General features: G+C 38.4%; 2 gene segments (V, D, J or C); one reads left to right on the top strand and one right to left on the bottom strand.

Moving 5' to 3' along the window:
* The window catches only part of LOC134478922 (immunoglobulin kappa variable 4-1-like), an 801,643-nt gene that overhangs the window by 444,814 nt on the left and 332,765 nt on the right, over nt 1–24,064 (bottom strand).
* On the top strand, nt 15,682–21,142 carry LOC148006300 (immunoglobulin kappa variable 4-1-like). The segment is given in 3 exon segments: nt 15,682–15,874; nt 16,075–16,365; nt 19,261–21,142. Coding segments are annotated over 3 exon segments (564 nt in total).

Genomic DNA, 24,064 nt, shown 5'->3' with positions numbered 1-24,064 from the left:
CTTCTTAAAAGTGGGAACAAAGATACTCATAGGAGGAAATATGGAGGCAAAGTATGGAGTAGAGTCTGAAGTAATGGTTATTCAGAGCTTGCCCCACCTGGGGATCCAGCCCATATACAAATAGCCTCCAATCCTAGACAATATTGTTGAAACCAAGAATTGCATCCTGATAGGAGCCTGATATAGCTATCTCCTGAGAGGCTCATCTAGAGCATGACAAGAACAGAGACAAATGCTAGCAGCAATCCATTGAGCTGAGAATGGGGTTCCCATTGGAAGAGTTAGAAAAGGAATTGAAGGAGTTGAAGGGTCTTACAATCCCATAAGAACAACAATACCAACCAACCAGAACTGCCAGGGACTAAACCCCTACCCAAAGGTACACAAGGACAGACACATGGCTATAGCTGCCTATGTAGCAGAGGATGTTCTTGTTGGGCACTAATGGGAGGAGAAGTCTTTTGTCTGCCAAGGTTGGACCCCCCAGTGTAGGGGAATGTCATGGTGGGCAGGTAGGAAACATTAGGTGGTGTGGGAATACCCTCATAGAAAAAGCATCAGGGCGGATGGGATAGGGAATTTATGTAGGGGAATATGGGAAACAGGATATTTGAAATGTAAATAAAAATATTTAATAACACCATTCTGTGGTTTTAAATGTAAGGATTTAGAAAACAGTTTGATGCTATGCTCACTCAGTAAACAAGATAAAACAAATAAAACAAAACAAACCAGCCAAATAAACAATGATATATTCTTCCTTCAGGCCAATTACCACCCATGCATTGTCTCTTGAACATGTTTGCTTTTTTAGAATTTACAATTAATATCATTTTGTATATTTTAGATAATGACCAGAAATATCATGAAAGTTACCGGGAGCTGAATTGATAACAGTCTCCACATTTTCTCCTATTTGTGTGCTAACACAATGTTTACTAAAATATACTCAGTGAAAACATGAGCTAATTGTGACTATTGACCCAAAGGCTCTCATTGCATTATGCATTAACCTGAAACTTACTGAGAGACTTACCAAATCAGGCAGTCACAGTCATATTTTGACATCTATGCAAAGGCTATTTTATCTTCTTCCACAAGGATGAGCTTTCACAAGGCCATGTGCATCTCAGACCTTCTGTCATTCATAATTGCATGGCTGCATACATATTGAAAGGACTGCTCTCTGAGCTTTGAGTAGTCAAATCTCTTCTTCAGTCCTCCTCTAGAACTTGTTCTGATACAACCATTCTCATTCTACCATTTTTGTTGCATCCAGTTGCTACGCATCAGCCTCCCAAATGCTTGGATCACAAGCCTTTTCACCAAGTGGGGCAAAGAAGTCAATATTAAAAGCATAACATGTATTAAGAACAATAATAGTATTGGGGTAATATCTTAGGATGAGATATACAAATGCCAGTCAAAACAGTTCTTACCATAGGCCTTAACATCACTAGCCATGCTACCTATACAACGAAATGAGATTTGAAGTGATTATAACTTAAATATATACATATACTATGTTATATCTAGACTTTCTAGATATTTGTTTGTGTATGTAAATTAAAACATACTCTAACAGACTTTGGAACTCACGATATTTCCATTGGTTACCTCTAGGAGGAGTTATACAGTGTAGACTTCTTCAGAGGAAGACTAGAGAGGATTGGAGAGTTTTTGAGGAAATTGGTTGAACTAGAGAACCTCTCTGGACATGTCTACAACACAGAGGTTCACCATCCATTGCATGGTTCGTGGTGTCTACACAGACCTCTCACTAGAAGATAGCCTAATATCAACAAAAACAAAGACAGGCTACTCAACATTTTTATCTGGATAACTATCAGAAATCTTGACTTTTCCAGTGGCAGTTGATCTAGGACAGAGTTCACTCTCATTACTATCTGTATTTGGACTTAAGATTTGACAGGTTAATACGGCGAACACTGTTGCAGTCTTCCCCTTTGACTAAGCCTGCAATACACACATCCTTTAGCATTCAGTCTGACAGCCAGTGTCTGAAGCAGCAGCTTTTCTCTCTTTACACAGCCTGATAATCAAACAGTCTTTTCTCTGTCAAAATCAGTGAGTCTTTCAAGTCAACTAGACTTGAGAATCCAGGAGACCATTCTGAGTCTAATGTATTCTAATAATTTATGAGATACAGTACCTCAAGTAAAGAGACATTGTTACTTTTCAGTACTTTTCATATCTTGATTGCATGATTTTAAAGATGACTTGACATGAAGTATTCTCATTTTTATGTCTGTGTCCATTTGCAGAACAGTAGTTTGGAAACAAGTTAAAAATGTTCATTTCATGTTAATTCTCCATGTTCTCTAAATAGACAACCTTAAAATTCCAATAATGATCTCAGTTTTCTTTATTGAATTTCTGACATTACCTATGAATATATACATAACATATGTATGCAATTCACTAGTGTCTGAGTTCTTTTGTGAAATAATAGAAGTATTTACACTACAATGCAAGTTATTTCATATAAAAGTATATGAGTTAGGCAACTATGTATTCTTCAAATTGACACTGAATAAGCAAAGAGTGAAACTGAAGCACATTCACCTGCCTAAATCCCAGTCTCTGTGTATTTGGGATTTGGACAGAACAAACAGGCAGTGGCAGCAGCAGAGCCTCAGAAGGCATCTACCTACCAACTACGCTCCTTATCTCCTGTCCTTGCTGGAAAATTAACTATAATGACATAAACTCATAATGCATAGTATTCGTTTTCTGCAAAAATCAACTGCTATTAATGTCTTGGATTTTGAGTTGAAACCTGTCATGAGAGAATCTAGACACTTGTTTCAGAGCTCTAAGATGGTCTTTGAGCTTCTATGTTGACTTCCTTCCCAGTGATTTTTTACTGTCTTTGAAGGTATTTCATTTAACCTGGATACTCTCATAATCCTGTGTCCAGGTAATTTACTTTCTTATTTGATGACTACTTTGCACAGGTCCCGAGAGGCCAGCCCAGCTGCTCATGCTACATAAACCAGGCTTTTGCAGTGAGATCTGAATTGAATCAAACAGGCAGGGGCCTTAAGTTGGAGTCACAAACCCAGGTCTCCATATTCCTGCTGCTTGGGGTATTTGGTGAGAAATTAAATAGTTTTAGAATATTGTAAAATAGTTCATTTGTAATGAAATAGCTATTTTCTATAGGAAGTCAATAGTAAACAGACAATGCTATTAGAAAAGACTTTTTAGATTCTAACATTTGTATCATGAACTCTCTGTGTGCATATATGATTACTCATTATTTACTTCTGATTATAGGTGGTCATGGGAAAATTTTGATGACCCAGTCTCCCAAATCCATGTCCACATTAGTAGGAGAACTGCAAGGCCAGTCAGAACGTGAGTACTGCTGTAGCCTGGTATCAAGAGAAACCAGGGAAGTCTCCTAAGCTGCTTAACTATGGGGCATCCAACCAGTACACTGGGTCCCTGATTGCTTCACAGGCAGTGGATGTGGGACAGATTTCACTCTTACCATCAGCAGTGTGAAGGCTGAACACCTGACAGTTTATTACTGTGGAGAGCTTACAACTATCCTCCCACAGTGCTCCAGCCTCCTACAGAAACCTCCTCTGAGATTCTAACCAGCTGCCTATAATATGTACCCCTAGACCTACGCTCTTCCTCTTCTGCCTGCAGCTGCTATGCCTAATTGATGCAAAATTTGGTAGAAAATTAATGACCAGAATGTTTGAATTAGAAGGTCTGTATGGAAAAATAAAGTGAAGGCATTTTTTCCTTTTTTCTTCTCATGCTTAAATTCTGTATATTGAACATGACAAATTTATTATCTTATATTCTGGGGTGAAAAATTTCTCCATGAGTCTCCATATGGAAATCAAAAGCCTTTCTATACTCCTACTGGAGGATATAAAAGTGAACTTGGCATTTGTTTTGCACAGCTCTGAGTTGTCTTCCTCTGTTTTGCACTCCTGGCAATATCCCTCACCTTCTACTTTTGGTTAAGATTATGTATTTATACATATAATGTTGACTTTCCTAAAAATATAAAACTATATCATATATTTTGACAGTCCTCATTCTCCATGTTTCTTCTTTCTGTCATCACCTTTCCCTACTACTAAGAGAATTCTATTCTCTAGCATTTCACCTATTTTCATGTGACATACACTTGTACACATACATACACATGCACACACTTACACATGTCTTTATGAATCTTTAAAAGACTATGGTACAAAAATCAGAAATCCTGAGTTCTGACATAAACATTATATCTGATCTCTGTTCCTTATTCCTCAGCCACATCTGCCTCTGCTGTCTTCTCATCTACTTTCCCAGCGTAGAGACTGTGATGCTTCATTCTAATCTACACTACACTAATGGAGAGTATGATACTGAATCATGAGAATGAGTTTGTTGTTATGTCTTATAATAATTAACAGTGCTTGATATTAGCTGAGGGAATTCCTTTATACTTCAATAAAACACTATGTTAACTAATCTCAATACCTATTAATTTAAATTAGTTGTAAACATTTTGTTCTTGTTATTCATTTTTGAGTCAATTATCACTGTATGTGAAAAAGGCAGGTGGTCTTTGATTTCACAAAATGCCACCTATCTCTTCCCAAGCACTGGGGTCAATGGTATTGGCCACCACACTCAGCCCTGGGCTCCATTTTGAGTCACAGAGTTAGAAGAGGTAAAGGAGTTCTTCAGGTTAAAAAAAGGTGTTTGAGAAGTCCAAATATCTTCCATCAATCTTCATGTGAGTAGGCCTTCCATAGTTTGCTTCTAGTGTCTACAGGATGAACACAGATATGTCAGGTATAATTGATGAAAATGGATTGTGATAGTGTGCTGTTTCCTCGCAGTAACAAACTATCTTGGAAAACAATTTAAAGACAGGAAACTTTTATTTTATCTCACTGTTTCAGTCCATGGTAGTTTGGCTTCACTGCTCTGGGTCAAAGGTGAGAATTTATATCATAGAGGAAGTGCAAGACAGGAGGGTGATGCTCACCTCCTGGTGTCAGGAATCCAGAGAGCAAAAGGAGTGAGGGACAAGACCTATTTTCTTTTTAGAAATTTGTCTCTCATATGTTAAATGCCAATCACTTTTCCTCCTGACACTTCTTTCAGCATCCACAACTTCCTTCTTTTCACGATTCACTATTCATTTCCCTTAAAACAAACAAACAAACAAACAAAGATACAAACAAGCATTAACCTGAACATGGCTATAAATTGAACATAGAATAACAAGTTACAATAAGTCTGGGCACAGACCCTCATATCACCCTAGCTGAAGCCACCCAGTAGGAGGAAACTGGTTCTAAGAGCAGGAAAAATAGTCAGACACATCCTCATCTTTCACTGTTAGGGTTTCAACAACAACACCCAACTACACAACCATTGTGCATATGAAGATGACGTAGCTCATACACTGTCCTATAGAGTTCCGTGAATGTCACTTCAGTCTGTGTGAGGTCTTATAAGCTCTACTTAGTTGATTCTATGGGCTATGTTCTCATGGCATCCTTGAACCCTCTCACTCCTATCATTCTTTCCCTTTCCTTCTGTTTGTTTGTTTGTTTATTTATTTCTTTGTTTACATTTCAAATGCTATTCCTTTTCCCAATTCTGACCATAAATCCCCTATCACCTCCCCCTCTGCGTCCCCCATAAGGGTGTTCCCCCCCATTAACCCCTTCTTACACCCATCCCCAACATTCCCCTGCACTGGGAGTCCAACCTTGTCAGGATCCTTCCACTGGTGCCCAACAAGGCCATCCTCTGCTACATATGCAGTTGGAGCCACGGGTCAGTCCATGTATAGTCTTTGGGTAGTGGATTAGTCCCAGGAAGCTCTGGTTGGTTGTCATTGTTATGGGATTGCAAGCCCTTTCAGCTCTTTTAATCCTTTCTCTAATTCCTCCAATGGGGTCCCATTTTCAGTTCAGTGGTTTGCTGCTAGCATTCACCTCTGTATTTGACATGCTCTGGCTGTGTCTCTCAGGAGAGATCTAAATCCTGTTCTTGACAGCATGCACTTCTTAGATTCATCAATATTATTTAGTTTTGGTGGCTGTATATATATGTACCACATGTGGGACAGGCTCTGAAAGGCCATTCCTTCAGTCTCTACTCTAAACTTTGCCTCCATATGGCTTCCTATTGATACTATTATTCTCCCTTTTAAGAAGGAATGAAGCATCCGCATTTTGGTAATCTTCTTGAGCTTTGTGTGGTCTGTGGATTGCATCTTGGGTAATTTAGGCTTTTGGGCTAATATCCTCTTATCAGTGAGTGCATACCATGTGTGTTTTTATGTGATTGGGTTACATCCACTTGCCTATGAATTTCATGAAGTCATTGTTTTTGATAGCTGAATAGTATTCCAATGTGTGGATGTACCACATTTTTGCATCAATTCCTCTGTTGAAGGGCCTCTGGGTTCTTTCCAGCTTCTGGCTATTATAAATAAGGCTGCTAGGAACATATTGGAGCATGGGTCTTGGTTGAATGTTGGAACATATTTTGGGTATATGCCCAGAGGTGGTATAGCTGGGTCCTCAGGTAGTGCAATTTTCTGAGGAACCACCAGCCGGATTTCCAGAGTAGTTATACCAGTTTGCAATTCCACCAACAATGGAGGAGTGTTCCTCTTTCTCCACATCGTCACCAGCATCTGCTGTCACCTGAGTTTTTTTATCTTAGCTATTCTGACTGGTGTGAGGTGGATTCTCAGGGTTGTTTTGATCAGCATTTCCCTGATGACTAAGGATGTTGAACATTTCTTTATGTGCTTCTTAGCCATTTGATATTCCTCAGCTGAGAATTCTGTGTTTAGCATTATACCCCATTTTAATGGGGTTATTTGGTTTTCTGGAGGTTAATTTCTTGAGTTTGTGCACATTTTAGATATTAGCCCTTTGTCAGATGTAGGATTGGTGAAGATCTTTTCACAATCTGGGTGTTGCCACTTTGTCATATTGATATCATCCTTTGCCTTACAGAAGATTTGCCATTTTATGATGTCCCATATGTCTATTCTTGATCTTGGAGCACAAACCAATTGGTGTTTTCTTCAGGAAATTTTCCCCAGTGCCCATATGTTGAGGACTCCACTTTTTCTGCTGTTAGTTTGAGTATATCTGGTTTAATGAAGTGGTCCTCTATCCACTTGAACTTAAGCTTTATACAGGGCAATAAGAATGGATTGATTTGCATTCTTCTACGTGCTGATCTCCAGTTGGACCAGCATAATTTGTTGAAAATATTATATTTTTCCATTGGATGGTTTTAGCTCCCTGGTCAAATGTCAAGTGACAATAGTTGTGTGGGTTCATTTTTGGGTCTTCAATTCTATTCCACTGATCTATCGGCCTGTCTCTGTACCAAAACCATAGAGTTGTTATCACTATTGCTATGTAATACTGCTTGAGGTCAGGGATGGTGATTCCCCCAGAATTTCTTTTATTGTTGAGTATAGTTTTCCCTATCCTAGTTTTTTTGTTATTCCAAATTAATTAGCAAATTACTCTTTTTATCTCTGTGAAGAATTGAGTTGGAATTTTGATGGGATTTACATTGAATCTGTAGATTGCTTTTGGCAAAATGGTCATTTTTACTCTATTAATTCCTGCCAATTCATGATCATGGGAGGTCTTTCCATCTTTTGAGGCCTTCATCAATTTCTTTCTTCAGAGACTTGAAGTTCTTGCAATACAGTTCTTTCACTTGCTAGATTAGAGTTACACCGAGGCATTTTATATTATTTGTGATTATTGTGAAAGGTTTCATTTCCCTCATTTCTTTCTCAGCATGTTTATCCATTGAGTAGAGAAAGTCTACTGGTTTGTTTGAGTTAATTTTATACACAGATACTATGCTGAAGTTGTTTATCAGGTTTAGTAGTTCTCTGGTGCAACTTCTGGGGCCACTTAGTTATACTATCATATCCTCTGCAATTAGTGATATTTTGACTTATTCCTTTCCAATTTGTATCCCTTTGACCTCCTTTCATTGTCTGATTGCTCTGGCTGGAACTTCGAGCACTATATTAAATAAACAGGGAGAGAGTGGACAGCCTTGTCTACTCACTGATTGCTTCCATTTTCTCTCCACTTAGTTTGATGTTGGCTACTGTTTTGCTGTATATGGCTCTTACTATGGTTAGATGTGGGCCTTGAATTCCTGATCTTCCCAGGACGTTTATCATGAAGGGGTGTTGAATATTGTCAAATGCTTTCTCAGCATGTAATGAAATGATCATATGGTTTTTAATCTTTGAATATCTTTATATAGTGGAATACATTGATGGATTTCCACATATGGAACCATCTCTGCATTCCTGGGATGAAGCCTACTTGATCATGATGGATAATAATTTTGATGTGTTCTTGGATTTGGTTTGCAAGAATTTTGTTGAATATTTTTGCATCTATATTCATAAGTGAAATTGGTTTGATGTTCTCTTTTTGTTGAATCTTTTTGTGGTTTAGGTTTAAGCATAATTGGAGATTCATAAAAGGAATTGAGTAGTTCTCCATCTATTTCTATTTTGTGAAATAGTTTGAACAGTAGTGGTATGAGGTCTTCTATGAAGGAATGAGAGAATTCTGCACTAAACCCATCTGGTCCTGAACTCTTTTTGGTTGGGAGAATTTTAGTAACTGCTTCTATTTCTTTAGGAGTAATAGGGTTGTTTAGATGGTTTATCTGTTCTTGATTTGGCTTTGGTACCTGGTATTTGTCTAGAAAACTGTCCATTTCATCCCAATTTCCTAGTTTTGTTGAACGTAGGCTTTTATAGAAGGATCTGATGTTTTTTTTTTTTAATTTTCTCATATTCTGTTGTTATGTGTCCCTTTTCATTTCTGATTTTTTTAATTTGGATACACTCTCTGTGCCCTCTAGTTAGTCTGGGTAAGGGTTTTTCTATCTTATTTTCTTAAAGAAGCAGCTCCTGGTTTTGTTGATTCTTTGTATAGTCCTTTCTGTTTCTAGTTGCTTGATTTCAGCCCTGAGTTTGATTATTTCCTGCCCTGTACTACTCTTGGGTGTATTTGTTTCTTTTTGTTCTAGAGCATTTATGTGTGCTGTTGAGTTGCTGATGTATGCTTTCTCCTGTTTCTTTTCGCAGGTACTCAGAGCTTTGAGCTTTCCTCTTAGCACTGCTTTTTTGCTTTCCCATATGTTTGGGTATATTGTAACTTCATTTTTATTAAATTCTAAGACGTCTTTAACATCTTTCTTTATTTCTTCCTTGACCAAGTTGTTATTGAGTAGAGCATTGTTCAACTTCCATGTATATGTGGGAGTTCTGTTGTTATTGAAGACCATCTTTAGTCCATGGTGACCTGATAGGATGCTTGGAATTATTTCTATATTCCTGTATCTGTTGAGGCCTGTTTTGTGACTGATTATAGGAGAGGTACAATGAGGTGCTCAGAAAAAGGTATATCCTTTTGTTTTAGGATGGAATGTTCTATAAATATCTGTTAAATCCATTTGGTTCATAACTTCTCTTAGTTTCTCTATGTCTCTGTTTAATTTTTGTTTCCACCATCTGTCTATTGATGAGAGTCGGGTTTTCAAATCTCCTATTATTGTGTGAAGTACAATGTGTGATTTGAGCTTTAGTAAGGTTTCTTTTCTGAATGTAGGTGTGCTTGATTTGGAGCATAGTGATTTAGTATTGAGATTTCATCATGTTGGATTTTTCCTTTGATGAATACGAAGTGTTCTTCCTTATCTTTTTTGATGACTTTTGGTTGAAAGTCAATTTTATTCGCTATTAGAATGGCTACTCCAGCTTGTTTCTTCAGACCATTTGCTTGGAAAGTTGTTTTCCAATCTTTTACTCTGAGATAGTGTCTGTCTTTTTCTCTGAAGTGTGTTTCCTGCATGCAGCCAAATGCTTGCTATGTCCTCTTTACATATCCAGTCTGTTAGTCTGTATTTTTATTGGGCAATTGAGTCCATTGTTGTTGAGAGATATTAAGGAACAATGAACGTTGTTTCTTGTTTTTGTTTTTGTTTTTTTTGTTTTTTTGTTTGTTTGGTTTTTGTTGTTGTTGTTGTTAGAGGCTGAATTATGTTTGTGTTTCTCTGTTCTTTTGGTTTTATTGCAAGGACATTATTTTCTTGCTTTTCCATGGTTGTAGTTTCCCTCCTAGTGTTGGAGTTTTCCTTCTATTATCCTTTGTATGTTTGGATTTGTAGAAAGATATGTAAATTTGGTTTTGTCATGGAATCTTTTGGTTTCTCTAACTATGTTAATTAAGGCTTTTGCTTGATAAAGTAGCTTTAGCTGCCATTTTTGTTCTCTTAGGGTCCGTATGACATCAGCCCTGGAACTTCTGGCTTTCATAGTCTCTCTTGAGAAGTCTGGTGTTATTCTGATAGGTCTGCCTTTATATGTTTCCAGAATTTTTCCTTACTGCTTTTAATAGTCTTTCTTTTTTGTGCATTTGTTGTTTTACCTATTATATGACAGGAGGTATTTCTCTTCTTGTCCAAACTATTTGGAGTTTTATAGGCTTCTTGTATGTTTATGGGCATCTCTTGCTTTAGTTGAATTTTGTTGAAGATTTTTACTGGACCTTTAAGTTGGGTGTCTTCCCTCTCTTATATATCTATTGTCCTTAGGTTTGTTATTCTTATTGTGTCTGGGATTTCCTGGATTTTTTTGGCTATGAGCTTTTTGGCATTTTACATTGTCTTTGAAAGTTGTGTAGATGTTTTCTGTGGTATCTTCTGCCCCTGACATTGTCTCTTCTATCTCTTGTATTCTGTTGGTGATGCTTGCATATATGAGTCCTGATCTTTTCCCTAGGTTTTTTATCTCCAGGGTTTTCTCACTTTGTGCTCTCTTTATTGACTGTCTTTCTATTTTTTAAATCCTGGATGGTTTTCTTCAATTTCTTTACCCATATTTTGTGTTTTCCTGTAATTCTTTGAGGGATTTTTGCGTTTCCTCTTTAAGGGCTTGTACCTGTTTATTAGTTTTGTCCTGTTTTTCTTTAAGGGAGTTATTTATGTCCTTCATAAAGTCCTCCATCTTCATCATAAAATGTGGCTCTTAATCTATATCTCACTTTTCCATTGTGTTTGGATATCTACTATTTGCTTTGGTGAGAGAACTGGGCGCTGATGACGCCAAGTAGTTCTGTTTTCTGTTGCGTAGGTTCTTGCCCTGGCCTCGGGCCATCAGGTTGTCTTTGGTGTTAGCTTGTCTTGCTGTTTCTGACAGTGGTTTGACCCTCCTATAGTCCTGTGTGTCAGCCCTCCTGTAGACATGTTTTCTTTTCAGCCAGATATGGGAACATAAAGCTCTGCTCTCAGGTGTGTACATACTCCTGGCGCCTGGGTTTCAGCAATCAGTGCAGGTAGAAACCTGAAGGCTCCAGCCCCTGACTCTTCCAAGGTCCTTGTGCCCAGGGGTCACAGGGCAGTAGGTGATTTCCTCTTGGGTCAGGATAGTGGACAGAAAGTAGTTGTCTCCTCTGATTTTTCAAGAGTGTCTGCACTTATGAGGGTCCAGCTCTTTCCCCCATAAGATTTGGCTGTGGCGAGTTGTGGGACCGGTTCTGTTCAGTTCTGGGTACAACCAGGAACCACCAGGTTCCTGGTGCTGACTGATCCTATATTCCTTTATCCAGAGGCACTATGCAGTTTCCTCTTGGGCCAGCGATTTGGGCAGAAGTGGCCGTCTGTCCTGCAGTCTCACGATTTTCTGCACTTCTGGGAGTTCAGCTCTCTCCACTATGGGATTTTGGAGAGAGTTCTGGGATCGGTTCACTTCAATTCTGGGCACAGCCAGAAATTGGAATTGTCCTGTCCCATAGGACTTCTGCCTTATTGTGTCCTGAGTCCACCAAGCAGGTCACTTGGGACAGAAAAGCTGGTCTTACCTCTGTTCTCATGTGTGTAGGTACTCCTGGTGACTGGCTTTTAGCTCTCAGGGAATGCAGAAACCTGAAGGTTACTGCCCCTGACTGTTCCTAGTTCCCTGTGCTCAGGGGGCATAAATGGCACTAGGTAATTTCTTCTTGGGGCAGAAATGTGGGCAGAGAATAGTCTCCTCTGAGTTATCATGAGTGTTTGCACTTCTAAGGGTCCAGCACTCTCCCTATGAGATTTCTGTAGTACTTTTTAAACCACAGCCCAAGAATTTAAATGTACCAAAATATATTGTGGAAACTATATTTGTGGGAAATGTTGTAACGAAGGGCTGTCAGGCTTTTTTGATTATATATAAAAGAATATGGAAAAATTCCTTTCTAAGTCCCTGTGCTTTCCCATTTCATATTGTGAGAAGCCCTTGCTTAGCTTCAGGAGTCTTTGGATTTGTCATACCTCTGTCTTCATGTGTCCAATCTGAAAGAGCAGTGGTAAATGAAATGAGATCACAGTCTGAGCTCACTTCAGCTGTCACAAAGCAAGGTATAAAGTTAAGGTCTAGGTCACATGACAACTTGTTATACACTGATGGGGAAGTTTCCTCATCTGGTATATTCTTTAGTTTGATGCTGGGGATTATTTTGTTAATTAATTAATTACATCTTAATTGCAGATTCCTTTCCTTCAAGAGTTCACCTTACACAACTTCTTTTCACATATACTGCTCTCTTTATTCTCTGAGAAATGGGAGGTGCCTACCACACTCTAGGCACCAACCCACTATAGCACATTAAGTCACTGCAGGACTAGGCACATCCTCTCCCACTGAGGCCAGATAAGGCTGCCCAATTAGTAGAACAGGGTCTAGAATAAGGCAACAGAGTTGGGGATAATTCTTGCTCCAGTTTTTGTGAAACTGAAATGAATATCAAGCTGCACATCTGCTACAGATGTGCAGGAATGGGTGGAAAGGGACTAGGCTTAGCCCATGAAAGCTTTGTCTGTTCAGTCTCTGAGAGACCCCAAAGGACCCAGGTTATTTGACTCTTTTGGTTGTCTTGTGCAGTCCTCATATTCTCTGTGTTCCTCAATCCTTCTCCTAACTCTTTCACAAGGTTCCTTGAATTCTCTCTGATGTTTGACTGCTGGTGCTAAATACCAGAGACTGCAGTTTCTGGCCTCAGAGGAACAGAGAAGGCTGGTCAGTTACAGTAGCAAAGCATAGTGACTTAGACATAGATAAGTAAATCAGCTACAGTAGCATAGTAACTTAGACTTAGATAAGTAAACTTATTATTATACAGCAACCCTAAATATCTCGTAAGACAAAGTCTTACCTCTGTATCTCATAAGACAAAGTCTTACCCTCCGTCGACGCTCTTCCCACTCCACTGACTCTAGAAGAACCTACAAGAAAAAGAAGACTAATGTCAGGCTGGCCCCTGCACATGTTGTCCCCTGCTGAGAAACCCAGTAGTGAGCTCCTCTTCCTACACTGCTTGTATTTCATATCCTGAGGCACAGTTTTGCCTGCTATGTAGTCTGCTCTGTCCTCTGTGTTCTATCTTCTGATCCACACCTCCACCTACAATCCTGGAGGCCTGCAGCCATCAGGAACTAGCAGTTTTGCTTCTACCCCTAGAAACCTGCTGCAACCAGGCCTATCCAGAGGCCTGAAACCACCAGTGACTAACAGCCCTGCCTATATATCTGGAAGCCTGCTGTCACTCAGGACAAACAGCTCTACCTACAATTCAAGTGGCTTGCTGCCATCACTGACTACCAGCTCTACCTGTATCCCTACAGGCCTGTTTCCCACACCAGAGATAGATTTCTTAATTCAAAACCACCTCTCTGTTATGTTGGTATGTTAGCAATTCATAAATGAGATCTGAACATGTTCATCATAAATCATTTAATGTTTTATACCTGAAAAGTTGCTGCATGAAATGATATATTTAAAGCAAAATAGAAGAAAAAATGCATATTGATTTGAAAGACACGCAGAACGGGGAGACCCTCACTCAAGTCTAGGGATGACGCAACCCCCGAAGAACTCATATGAGACCGTCCTTGCTCTAATCACACAAGGTTTATTGATAGGAACCAGTGCACTGTGTTCAAGACTCATACCCCACTCAGGGGTAGAGGACTTTGACCCCAAGTAGCTGGGAGAAGGGGTATTTAAAGGAAGAAACCACAACCCAAGGGGGTAGAGATTGCGTCATTGGAAAATGTCGACAATACTAGTGAAAACTCATAAGGAGAAGCTTCCTCTCAAGATTGCTTTTAAGTTGTAATCTAACTTTATGGTCAGCTAGTTCCTGGGAGAAGCTTCCTGTTATCTTACTAGGTCAGGATCACCTAGTTCCATACAGAGAGCAGGCTCAAGAAATGTGACCTTTCACCTACTTACTGGCAGAAAGCAAGGTCTGGAATTTGAGTTATTTAGGGCTTCTTAGGGATGAGATAGCATTTTTCGCATTTCTAAACTGACTTCTTGGCTGCATTTTATATTCTTTCAAATTAAATCCATATTTAATTTCAATAACATTCTGGTTTAGTGTTAGCACATTAATATCAGATGAATATTATCTTTGCATGTCAAATACCTTGAGCTGTCTTATAGTCAGTTGATTAATGATATACATCTGGAAATCTTGTCAGTGTGCATAGATTAGCCTGGCCTGGAATTTATGTACCTAAGGCTGGCTGTAATCTTAGGATTTCCTGCTTCTGTCTCTCCAGCTCTGGGATACAGATATGAATCTGTCTTTGTCATGATACCTTGTTTACTTTTCCTTTTATTGTAATTTATACATAATGCAATATTTATAATTCATCTCATATAACTCTCATAATTCACTAACCAGAATTCAAGTGCCTATTTCATGTCTGTTACTGCTATTGATTTTCCTTCACACTCAAACATTTTTTCCTTTAGATGTGAACAGTCTCTGATGTTGTGGTCTACTGGTCTCTGTAAAATCATTACTTGATTTATGGTGGCTATTCCCCCTTCTGGAGAATTTTTGAAGAGTGAGCAACACCATATTTAGCCAGTTTTAATCCTGATAATTTCTAGCCTTCTCTAGCATTTACCTTTGTGGAATAAAACCTTTGGTTAGTGGGGGTCTCTAGGCATGATTAGCTGAAGACACCTGGTTTGTTTTATTTACTGCCATTTCTGCAAACTGAGAATCCTCTTTAAGTTCCCTGAAGTTGTGAATAACATGATTGCTAGTTTCTGTTGGAATTTCCTTTACTTTCAAATTAAAACTTCTCTGACCCTCGGCTTAAGCTAGTGACTCCGAGGATTTCCATAGAGCTAATTTGGTCTCCTTGCACCTCTGTCCCAAATGTATCTTGGAAATTGTGGCCCAAATGTCTGAGGCACTATTTATGTTTTCATTATAAGAGTTAATTTGAAGGTGCGAGACAATGAACAAATGTAGCTTCAATTTATTTGTTTTGACTTTCCTCTTTCCCTTCCTACCCATTACTATCTTTGGAGGATATTTTTCTTATTCTGTTTTTTTCTTGTTTTCTTGTGATCTTCTCAGCCTATATTATCATGTTTTCTAGAATGGTCAATCTGAGATAGGTCTCCTAAAATTTCTACAAAAGTCAACTGATTTAAATATGCCATAGATTTTTAACCCAAACCTAATAGAACCCATAGTAGATTTCTGTTGGAGATGAGGAAGACAGTCACTTTCAGTATTTATGCTGATGGTATTTTTGCCTGTTGAATGACACCAGACACCCACACACACACTGCCCAGGCGACTGTTTTGTATTTTCTGTCTGCTTTGCATGGTTTCCTATAACCTAGCCCAGCTGCTCAGAATTTATGAACCAGACCTTTGCACTGTGAGTGAACTGCATCAGACAGGCAGGGGGAGCAAGATGGAATCACAGACGCGTGTCCTCATTTCCCTTCTGCTCTGTGTATCAGGTAAGAAATTAAAATTTTAAAAGATTTTCAAAGTTTTATCTTTGTAATAAGGAAATTTCAATATATGTCACTGTGTAATATTTCTTACATTATAATTTTCTGACATGACATTATACGGGCATTTAAATGACAAATTTCAACTGTTATAATAATCTATGTTTGTGTATATATGCATGTTCACTCCCTATTTATTATTTCAGGTACCTGTGGGGACATTTTGATAAACCAGTCTCCAGCCTCTCTGACTGTGTCAGCAGGAGAGAAGGTCACTCTGAGCTGCAAGTCCAGTCAGAGTCTTCTATACAGTGAAAACAACCAGGACTATTTGGCTTGGTACCAGCAGAAACCAGGGCAGTTTCCTAAACTGCTTATCTATGGGGCATCCAACCGGCACACTGGGGTCCCTGATCGCTTCACAGGCAGTGGATCTGGGACAGACTTCACTCTGACCATCAGCAGTGTGCAGGCTGAAGACCTGGCTGATTATTACTGTGAGCAGACCTACAGCTATCCTTCCACAGTGCCTCAGCCTCCTACAAAAAACTCCTTGAGAGTTTCAACAGCTGTATAGACCATACACAGTTGTGGGCATGCACAGTTCCCCCTTCTTCCTGAGAGCTGGCATGCCTGCAAAACAGAAGAAAACATTTACAGAGCCCAATAAAAAATAATGTGTTCAATGCCTCTTATGTCTTTTGGCATAAAAACTCTATATACCAAAATACAGAAAAAATATCCCCAGTATTATTTCCTATTCCTTCTGAAATATGAACAATATACCACAAGCTGTTGAATGAATATGAGGGGTTAGATTTTCATAGTTCTATAAATCTACTATCTAATACAAGACTTATGGGCTCATGTGGTGATATTGCTAAACTGTGTTTGGTTAGATGTATATAGAAAAAATTATTTCTTGATTTTTCTAATTCCTAGAGGCTTTTCAAACTTACATAGTGATATCCATTTTTTCTGACATTTTTCCTTTTCACACTTCTATTTGTATTCCTTTTATTGTTATCTTTATGGAGATGTGTCCATCTCTCTATCTCTCTCTCTGTGTGTATGTGTAGATAAATATGTGCAATGCCATTTTCAGAGGTTAAATGACAACTAGGAGTTGATTCTAATTTTGCCAAGTGGCTTGTGGGGTCTCAGGTCTGACACTACAATTCGTGGCAAGTGCCTTTGTACTTTGTGGACTAATGCTGCTTTTTAAAATTCTTTATTGATATGTTCTCATTTTACACAAGTTTCACAAAAGAATGTCTTTTAAGTACATCATATATTTTACTGTATCCACTAACTACCCATATCTATTCTTTTTCCCCTTGTTATAGTAAGACTATCTTTGATCCACCAGCAACATGAATATGCATACAGAGATTTTTAATATTTTGAAGCTTAGGTCTTTTGCTGGGCAGTTTCCTAGCTACTCTAACTTGACTATTCCTGGCACTAAGTCTCTCTATATGGTCAGCTACAACTGTGATTGACTTTGGTTCATCTGTTTAACTCTCTGTTCATTGGCTGAATCTACCACATGTCTTTTCCAGTATCTCTCTCACTGCTGGCAAGTTCCACCTTCTACTTCCTGTCTGGCTATTGCTGTTTGAACTCTGTTATAACCAATTAGATAATATTTTAGATTGCCTTAGGAAAGTAGTGAAGAATGAACATTGACAAATCAAGAACACAGTAATGGGCAACAGAAATGGCAATGCTAGAGATCTGCAAGCAGCATTTAACACAGTGCCTGTACATAATTAACAACTAAATGCACAGAGACACACTTTTCACAGTATGAATCCTAACAGCTTGATATTTTTTCTTTCTAATCTATTCTCCCTCTTCCCTGTCTATGTCTCTCTCATTCTCACTGTCTCCTTTTTCTATCTTAAACACATATGCACACATTCATATATACATATACGTATACACGTGTACATGCATACACAAGCATACACTAACAAAAATACTCATATGCACATATATACATACACATATACAAATGCACACATGCAGAGATACATACATGTACATATATACACACATGAACTTTACATACAATATAATTAGGATCTATAAAGGAGAGAAAATGTGATATCTGTTGCCCTTGTTTCTGGGACCACATACCACTCTGAAATTATTTATATGCTTTTGAGTGTTGAGACTGAAATATTAGATACTCCCATCATGAGTATGACACAGTGGGACAAATACTCTGTCTTCAAAACATATTTGTTAGCTCATCATTGTACTTTGGAGTAGAGTAAGGGATGACTCTGATTATTCTCAATGATCTGTGTTCCCTGTTCATGTCTCTCATAATATTAGATCCTGATGACATTTATAAATTTGAGGTGAAGGTTACTCAGTAGTGTAAATTCATCTTGAAACCAAGAGGAAACCATACCCTCTATCTACAGAATAAGATCTAGTTGCTTATCTTCTTGATAAGGATTACAATGTGAAACGCACTGTTGCTTGAAAATTGTAAAGTTATTGAGATTTGAAAGTGTTCCAAAAATTCTCAAATTCTTTACACTAAAGTATCTATGTAGCACATATATTTTTGTCTTGCAATTTTAAAAAATTGGGTTTTTTGATAGGGTTCAGGGAAAGAGAATGGAGACAGACACATACACACAAACACACAAACAAACATGCACACACACATACATAAAGAGAGAGAGAGAGAGAGAGAGAAAGAGAGAGAGAAAGAGAGAGAGAGAAAGAGAGAGAGAGAGAGAGAGAGAGAGAGAGAGAGAGAGAGAGAGAGAATATGAAGTTGGGTGGGTAGGGAAGAGGAAAGAATCTGGTAAGAGTTGGAAGATTTTATGAAAATGTATTATATAAAGATTTTTTTTTACAAAAGAAATGGGTTGAAAATTGAAGGGCAGTTGTAAAATCCCCTAAGATATGTTTCTGCTGCTCAGTGAATGGTTTGCCAACCCCACTGACCACTGAGATGAGAGCAGGTGTCCCTCTGATTATTAGCTTTACTGAGCTGTTCTGCACGTTGAATCATTAGGCAAAGGCCCAGGGTCCTGAAAGGATCTACAAAGCCTGTGACCTGAAAAGGAGTCACTTCTCAGAGACAGGGCAGCTGCTCTCCTGCTATGGGTATTGCTGTGAGTACCATGTGAGACAGCACCCCAAAGCATTGTAAGCTTCTACTGTACCCATATACATTTCCCATTCCTTTGTGATTGTGATGGTTGCAATTGTGGCATTTAAATTTGTTTTTAAACATCACCTTTTCCCTTTTATTTTCTAATAGTTCAGAATGATGATTGTGACTGTTGTAGCAGGTGTCATATGTATCACACTTGAGATGGTTTCATATGTCTGTAAATGTAATGATTGTGCATTTATCATTTCAGGTTTTACTGGAGACATTGTGCTGACCCAATCTTCAGTTTGCTTGGCTGTGTCTCTGGGACAAATCGACACCATAGTCTGCAATTCCTCTAAGAGTGACACTGACACATTGTACAGTAATAGTGTGCAGTAGTAACCACAGAACCCAGAACAGACTCCCATAGTCCTGATTTATGAAGCATTCAGTGTAGCATTTGGTGTTTCTGTCAGGTTCAGTGGTAGTGGGTATGAGACAGCTTTCACATTCACCATTAATGCTGTAGCGGTCAACAACGCTGCAAACTTTTACTGTCAACAGGGTAAGGAATTTCCTCCACAGTTCTCTATGTCTAAGCCAAATACTTTTGGGCTTGCTGCTCAATGAGATTCCAACTCTCACTTGTTTCTTCCTTTCTAGACTTTTCTAGCACAGATCTTCACATTTCTTGAAAAAAAGTGTACTACCTAAAATTATGTCAACTTGATACACAAAGGAGTCATCTAAAAATAGGGAACACTGATTAAATACCTTCCCAAAAGGGGCATATAGTCAAGCCTATAGAGCATTTTCTTAATCAGTAAATGATGTTGGATTACCCCTAAAATATCAGTGAGGTCAAGCTTGTGGTCCTGAATTCTCTAAGAGAATAGGCCATGTGAGCAAGCTATGTGAACAATCTAGTAAACAGTATCCCTCCGTGGCCTCTGAATCAGGTCCTGCATCCAGATGCCTGTCCTGGCTTGCTTGAGTTTCTGTTCGACTGCATCCAGTGATGGGCTATGGACATAGAAGTAGAACGCCCATAAACCCTTTCCTCCCCAGATTGTTTTTGTTGTGGTGCTTCATCATAAGAATAGTGACCTAAGACAAAATGTAGTGACACGTACAGTGTTTAGAATGATGTGTATGTTTCCTTGTACATGCTATTAATAATTTCCTTACTAAATGGTGATGTCTATTTTATTTCTCAAAGAATTTATTTTAGTTTTATTAATTTTTGAATAAGTGGCACTAATAAATTTGAAGAAAATTCCCCCATTCGTTTAAGATAATAACTGCAGATATTTAAGACTATCAGTTGTCCGAATTTCAAATACAGATTTTATTCTCTCCCTAATGTTTTATTTTTCACTCTGTACATTGGATTGGACTTCTAAACATTTGAGAAAAAGGTCTCATAGTCCAAGTTGAACTGCAATGCACTATGAAGGCCAGTCTAGATTTGACTTTATGGACTATGTGCTTTCTCCTCCTGAGTGACGAGATTCAGGTACATGTCATCATGTTCAGATATTTTCCTTTTCAGATTATCTCACTTGTTAGTGAGGTAATTTCAGATGTCTCAGTATGAACTGTCACAATCCCTGGAAATTTGGCTACATGCCTTTGTATCTCCATTTTGGCCTTTCATATTGCTTCAACAAGAGGTAGAGATATCAATAATATGACTTTCACCAGTAGTACACTTCTATATCTTTCAATTTTAGAGTCATACCATAGACACATGAAAGTATATTTGTTAGGTCTCAAACAGGAGAAAAATCGCTAAATTTGGTGTTCATTAACATATCAAAAAAAGACATTGGCTGCCCAGCACATCCAGTCCCTACCTTACATAGCTTTCTTGGCTGGTACAACTCAGTCCCTACCCTGAACACACAATGCCACATATTGGACTGTGCTTTTCTTCCCACTGTTCCTTTGCCCTCTATACAATCTAGCGTTATGGATCCAACCCCTCTTTTCATCTACCACTAATAAATCTTTCTAGCTTCTTGGTTTGGTTCTTCCTTTCTCGTCATGTTGACTCTGAATTCCCAAAGAAGTACCTGCCCCTAGCTGTACTCTCCCTTTTATTTATAATAAACTTTCTCCTCAACTAAACTTAGGAGGTTTTATATCCTTTCCATGATTTTGTTTTCATTCATCTCATCTAAAGATTCTTGGCTTATTTATTGTCAAAATATGGGTTACAGACAGAGGCAAGGCTCACTATAAATAAAGTACAATTAAAATGAGGAAATATGAAAGAATATTAAAAAAGAAAACCCATCATAAAACTGATTCAAAGGCCCAGTCTTAATGAAAAGTTAAGGGTAGTCAATGCTGACTGAGAGTGAGAATTCATTATATTTCTGGAATGGTCCCTTCTCTAGGTTAGGCAATTCCAACTGGACAGCCCTATGCATATATAATATATATGCATGAGCAAACCTACGTGGAGTCAGTAGGATTCATATGCATGTTTATTTGTGTGCTTGTAGATATTCATGTGTCCACCAATAATAATTTAAAAGCAGCAGCAGCAGGTGACAAAGAAAGGAAGAAGATAATGATGATGATAATGATGATGATGAAGAAGTTGATGATGATAAGTCATGAATATGAGTGTTCAGAGCACAGATAAGCATAGGTGTTAGAGAGGAAAAGTTGGAAATGGTATAAAGTTAGTACTTGTGTCCTATGCACTTCTAATATTGTAGGCTCTTAAAACATTTCTTTTCTGTGCCTCTATATATCTGTGTCTCTGGTTACTGCATCTACAGGTGCAATTACTATCAATCAGCCTTGGGAGATTCTCTGGTCTCCCTTGGAAAGAAAGTGTCCAAGACCCCCATGGCCAGATATATCCTCCCCTACACTGAGAGAAATTACAATTTGTCACAGTTCCAGCACTATCTCCAGCAGGCCACTAGAGAAGACCCCCCCCACTCTTCGCATGCATCTGCCAGTGCTAGTGGGAGTTCTTATCTGATTCTGAGGTTGATCTGTGATAGAATTCACCCACAGATTACAGACACGATGCTGAAGGATTTCTTAGTTTCTTACTGATATCATACTCTCAAATGTCATCTTTATTTGGCTAAGTGCATCTCCTACAATAAATTTCCATAAGGGCAAGGCAACAGGCCTATTGGTATTATCTTCCCCAGAGGTAGGGACCTTCTTAAAGAAAGAGATGTGAATGAATATATATATATATATATATATATATATATATATATATATATATATATATATATGCTCATATATAGACAGTGAATATGCAGGTTAATAAGAATAAGCACAGACTGTCTGGTGCTTTATCTTGTTTTCTGTTTTTAAAGAAAAAACTTCAATGACATGAGCAACTATTCCAAAAGAAGCAGAAAAAGGTGGCACTATATTTTTTTATGTTTCCCACTTCTTCATTTGTTAGTTCTCTCTATATATTGAAGATTTCCCTGTCCACATCTCACAGTTCTATTGATTCTTTACAGCTTGTATAATTACTCTGTTTAAGTCTATACATTTGTATGCTATACAATACTGTATACTATACTGTGCAATATAAATTAATGCACATGAAGGAAAACACCTAAATATCTGGTTCATGACTTGGTCAGGAGGTTTTATTGTAGTTAAGAGAAAACATCCAGAAGCCTGTGGAAAAGCTCAGAGCAGAGAGAAAAAGAAGTAGACTGGACATAGCCTAGGCCTTCTTTTATGTGTAAGAAGAAGTATAATAAGAAAGAATAGCTAGATCTGCACCCTAGAGCTGACCCTGTGCCAATCTCTCCATACCCAACTTCTGCACAGAGAGAGCTGGTCTCCTTGGAGTGCTGACACACCTAAGAGCACATGTTAGATCACCTCTTCTGTTCAAATACCTACCCCAAGAGGGATCAGCCCAGAGACCACAGGACACAAGAAAAAAGAAACAACCAGGGACAGGATCCTTCCAGTTTATATTAGCACCCTGGAGCTGACCCTGTGCCAAAGGACTACCTTTCCAAATACTGCCCAGAGAGAGCATGTCTCCTGGGAGTGCTGACACACAGGCTTACAGGCAACACAAACCATGGTCAGAGACAACAAGACCAGCCAACACCAGAGATAAGCAGATGGCTACAGGCAAGTGCAAGCACCTAAGCAACTGAAATCAAGGCCACTTGGCATCGCCAGAACCCAGTTTTCCCAGCACAGCAAGCCCTAAATATCCCAACACACCAGAAGAGCAAGATTGATTTGAAGTCACAACTCATAATGTTGATTGGGGAAGGAAATAAATAACTCCCTGAAAAAAAAATACAGGAGAACACAGGTAAACAGGTAGAAGCTCTTCAAGAATATAAACACAAAAATCTCTTAAAGATTTAGGGAAAACACAACCTAGCAGGTGAAGCAATTGAACAAAACCATCCAGGATCTAAAAACAGAAATTGAAACAGTAAAGAAATCACAAAGTGAGACAATCCTGGAGATAGAAAACCTAGGAAAAGCGATCAGGAGTCATAGATGCAAGCATCTCCAACAGAACAGGAGATAGAAGAGAAAATCTCAAGGGAAGAAAACATTGACACAACAGTGAAAGAAAATAAGAAATGCAAAAAGCTCCTAAAACAAAACAACCACTAAATTCAGGACACAATGGCAAGATCAAACTTAAGGATAATAGGTATAGAAGAGATTAAAGATTCCTCACTTAAAGGGATAGTAAATATCTTTAACAAAATTATGGAAGAAATTTCCCTAATCTAAAGAAAGAGATATCCATGAACATACAAGAAGTCTGCAAAACTTTAAATATATTGGTCCAGAAAAGAAATTCTTTCCATCACGTAATTGTCAAAACACCAAATGAACAAAATAAAGAAATAATATTAAAAGCAGTAAGGGAAATTAGTCAAGTAACATATAAAGCAGACCTATCAGAATTACACCAGGCTTCTCAACAGAGTCTATGAAATCTCAAATATCCTGGGCAGATGTCATACAGACCCTAAGAGAACACAAATGCCAGCCCAGGCTACTGTATTCAGCAAAACTTTTAATTACCATAGATG

Source organism: Rattus norvegicus, chromosome 4, assembly GCF_021556685.1.
Source record: "Rattus norvegicus strain SHRSP/BbbUtx chromosome 4, alternate assembly SHRSP_T2T, whole genome shotgun sequence".
Taxonomy (NCBI): domain Eukaryota; kingdom Metazoa; phylum Chordata; class Mammalia; order Rodentia; family Muridae; genus Rattus; species Rattus norvegicus.
Note: the sequence above shows the minus strand (reverse complement) of the source record. Positions and strands in the feature narration are given on the sequence as shown.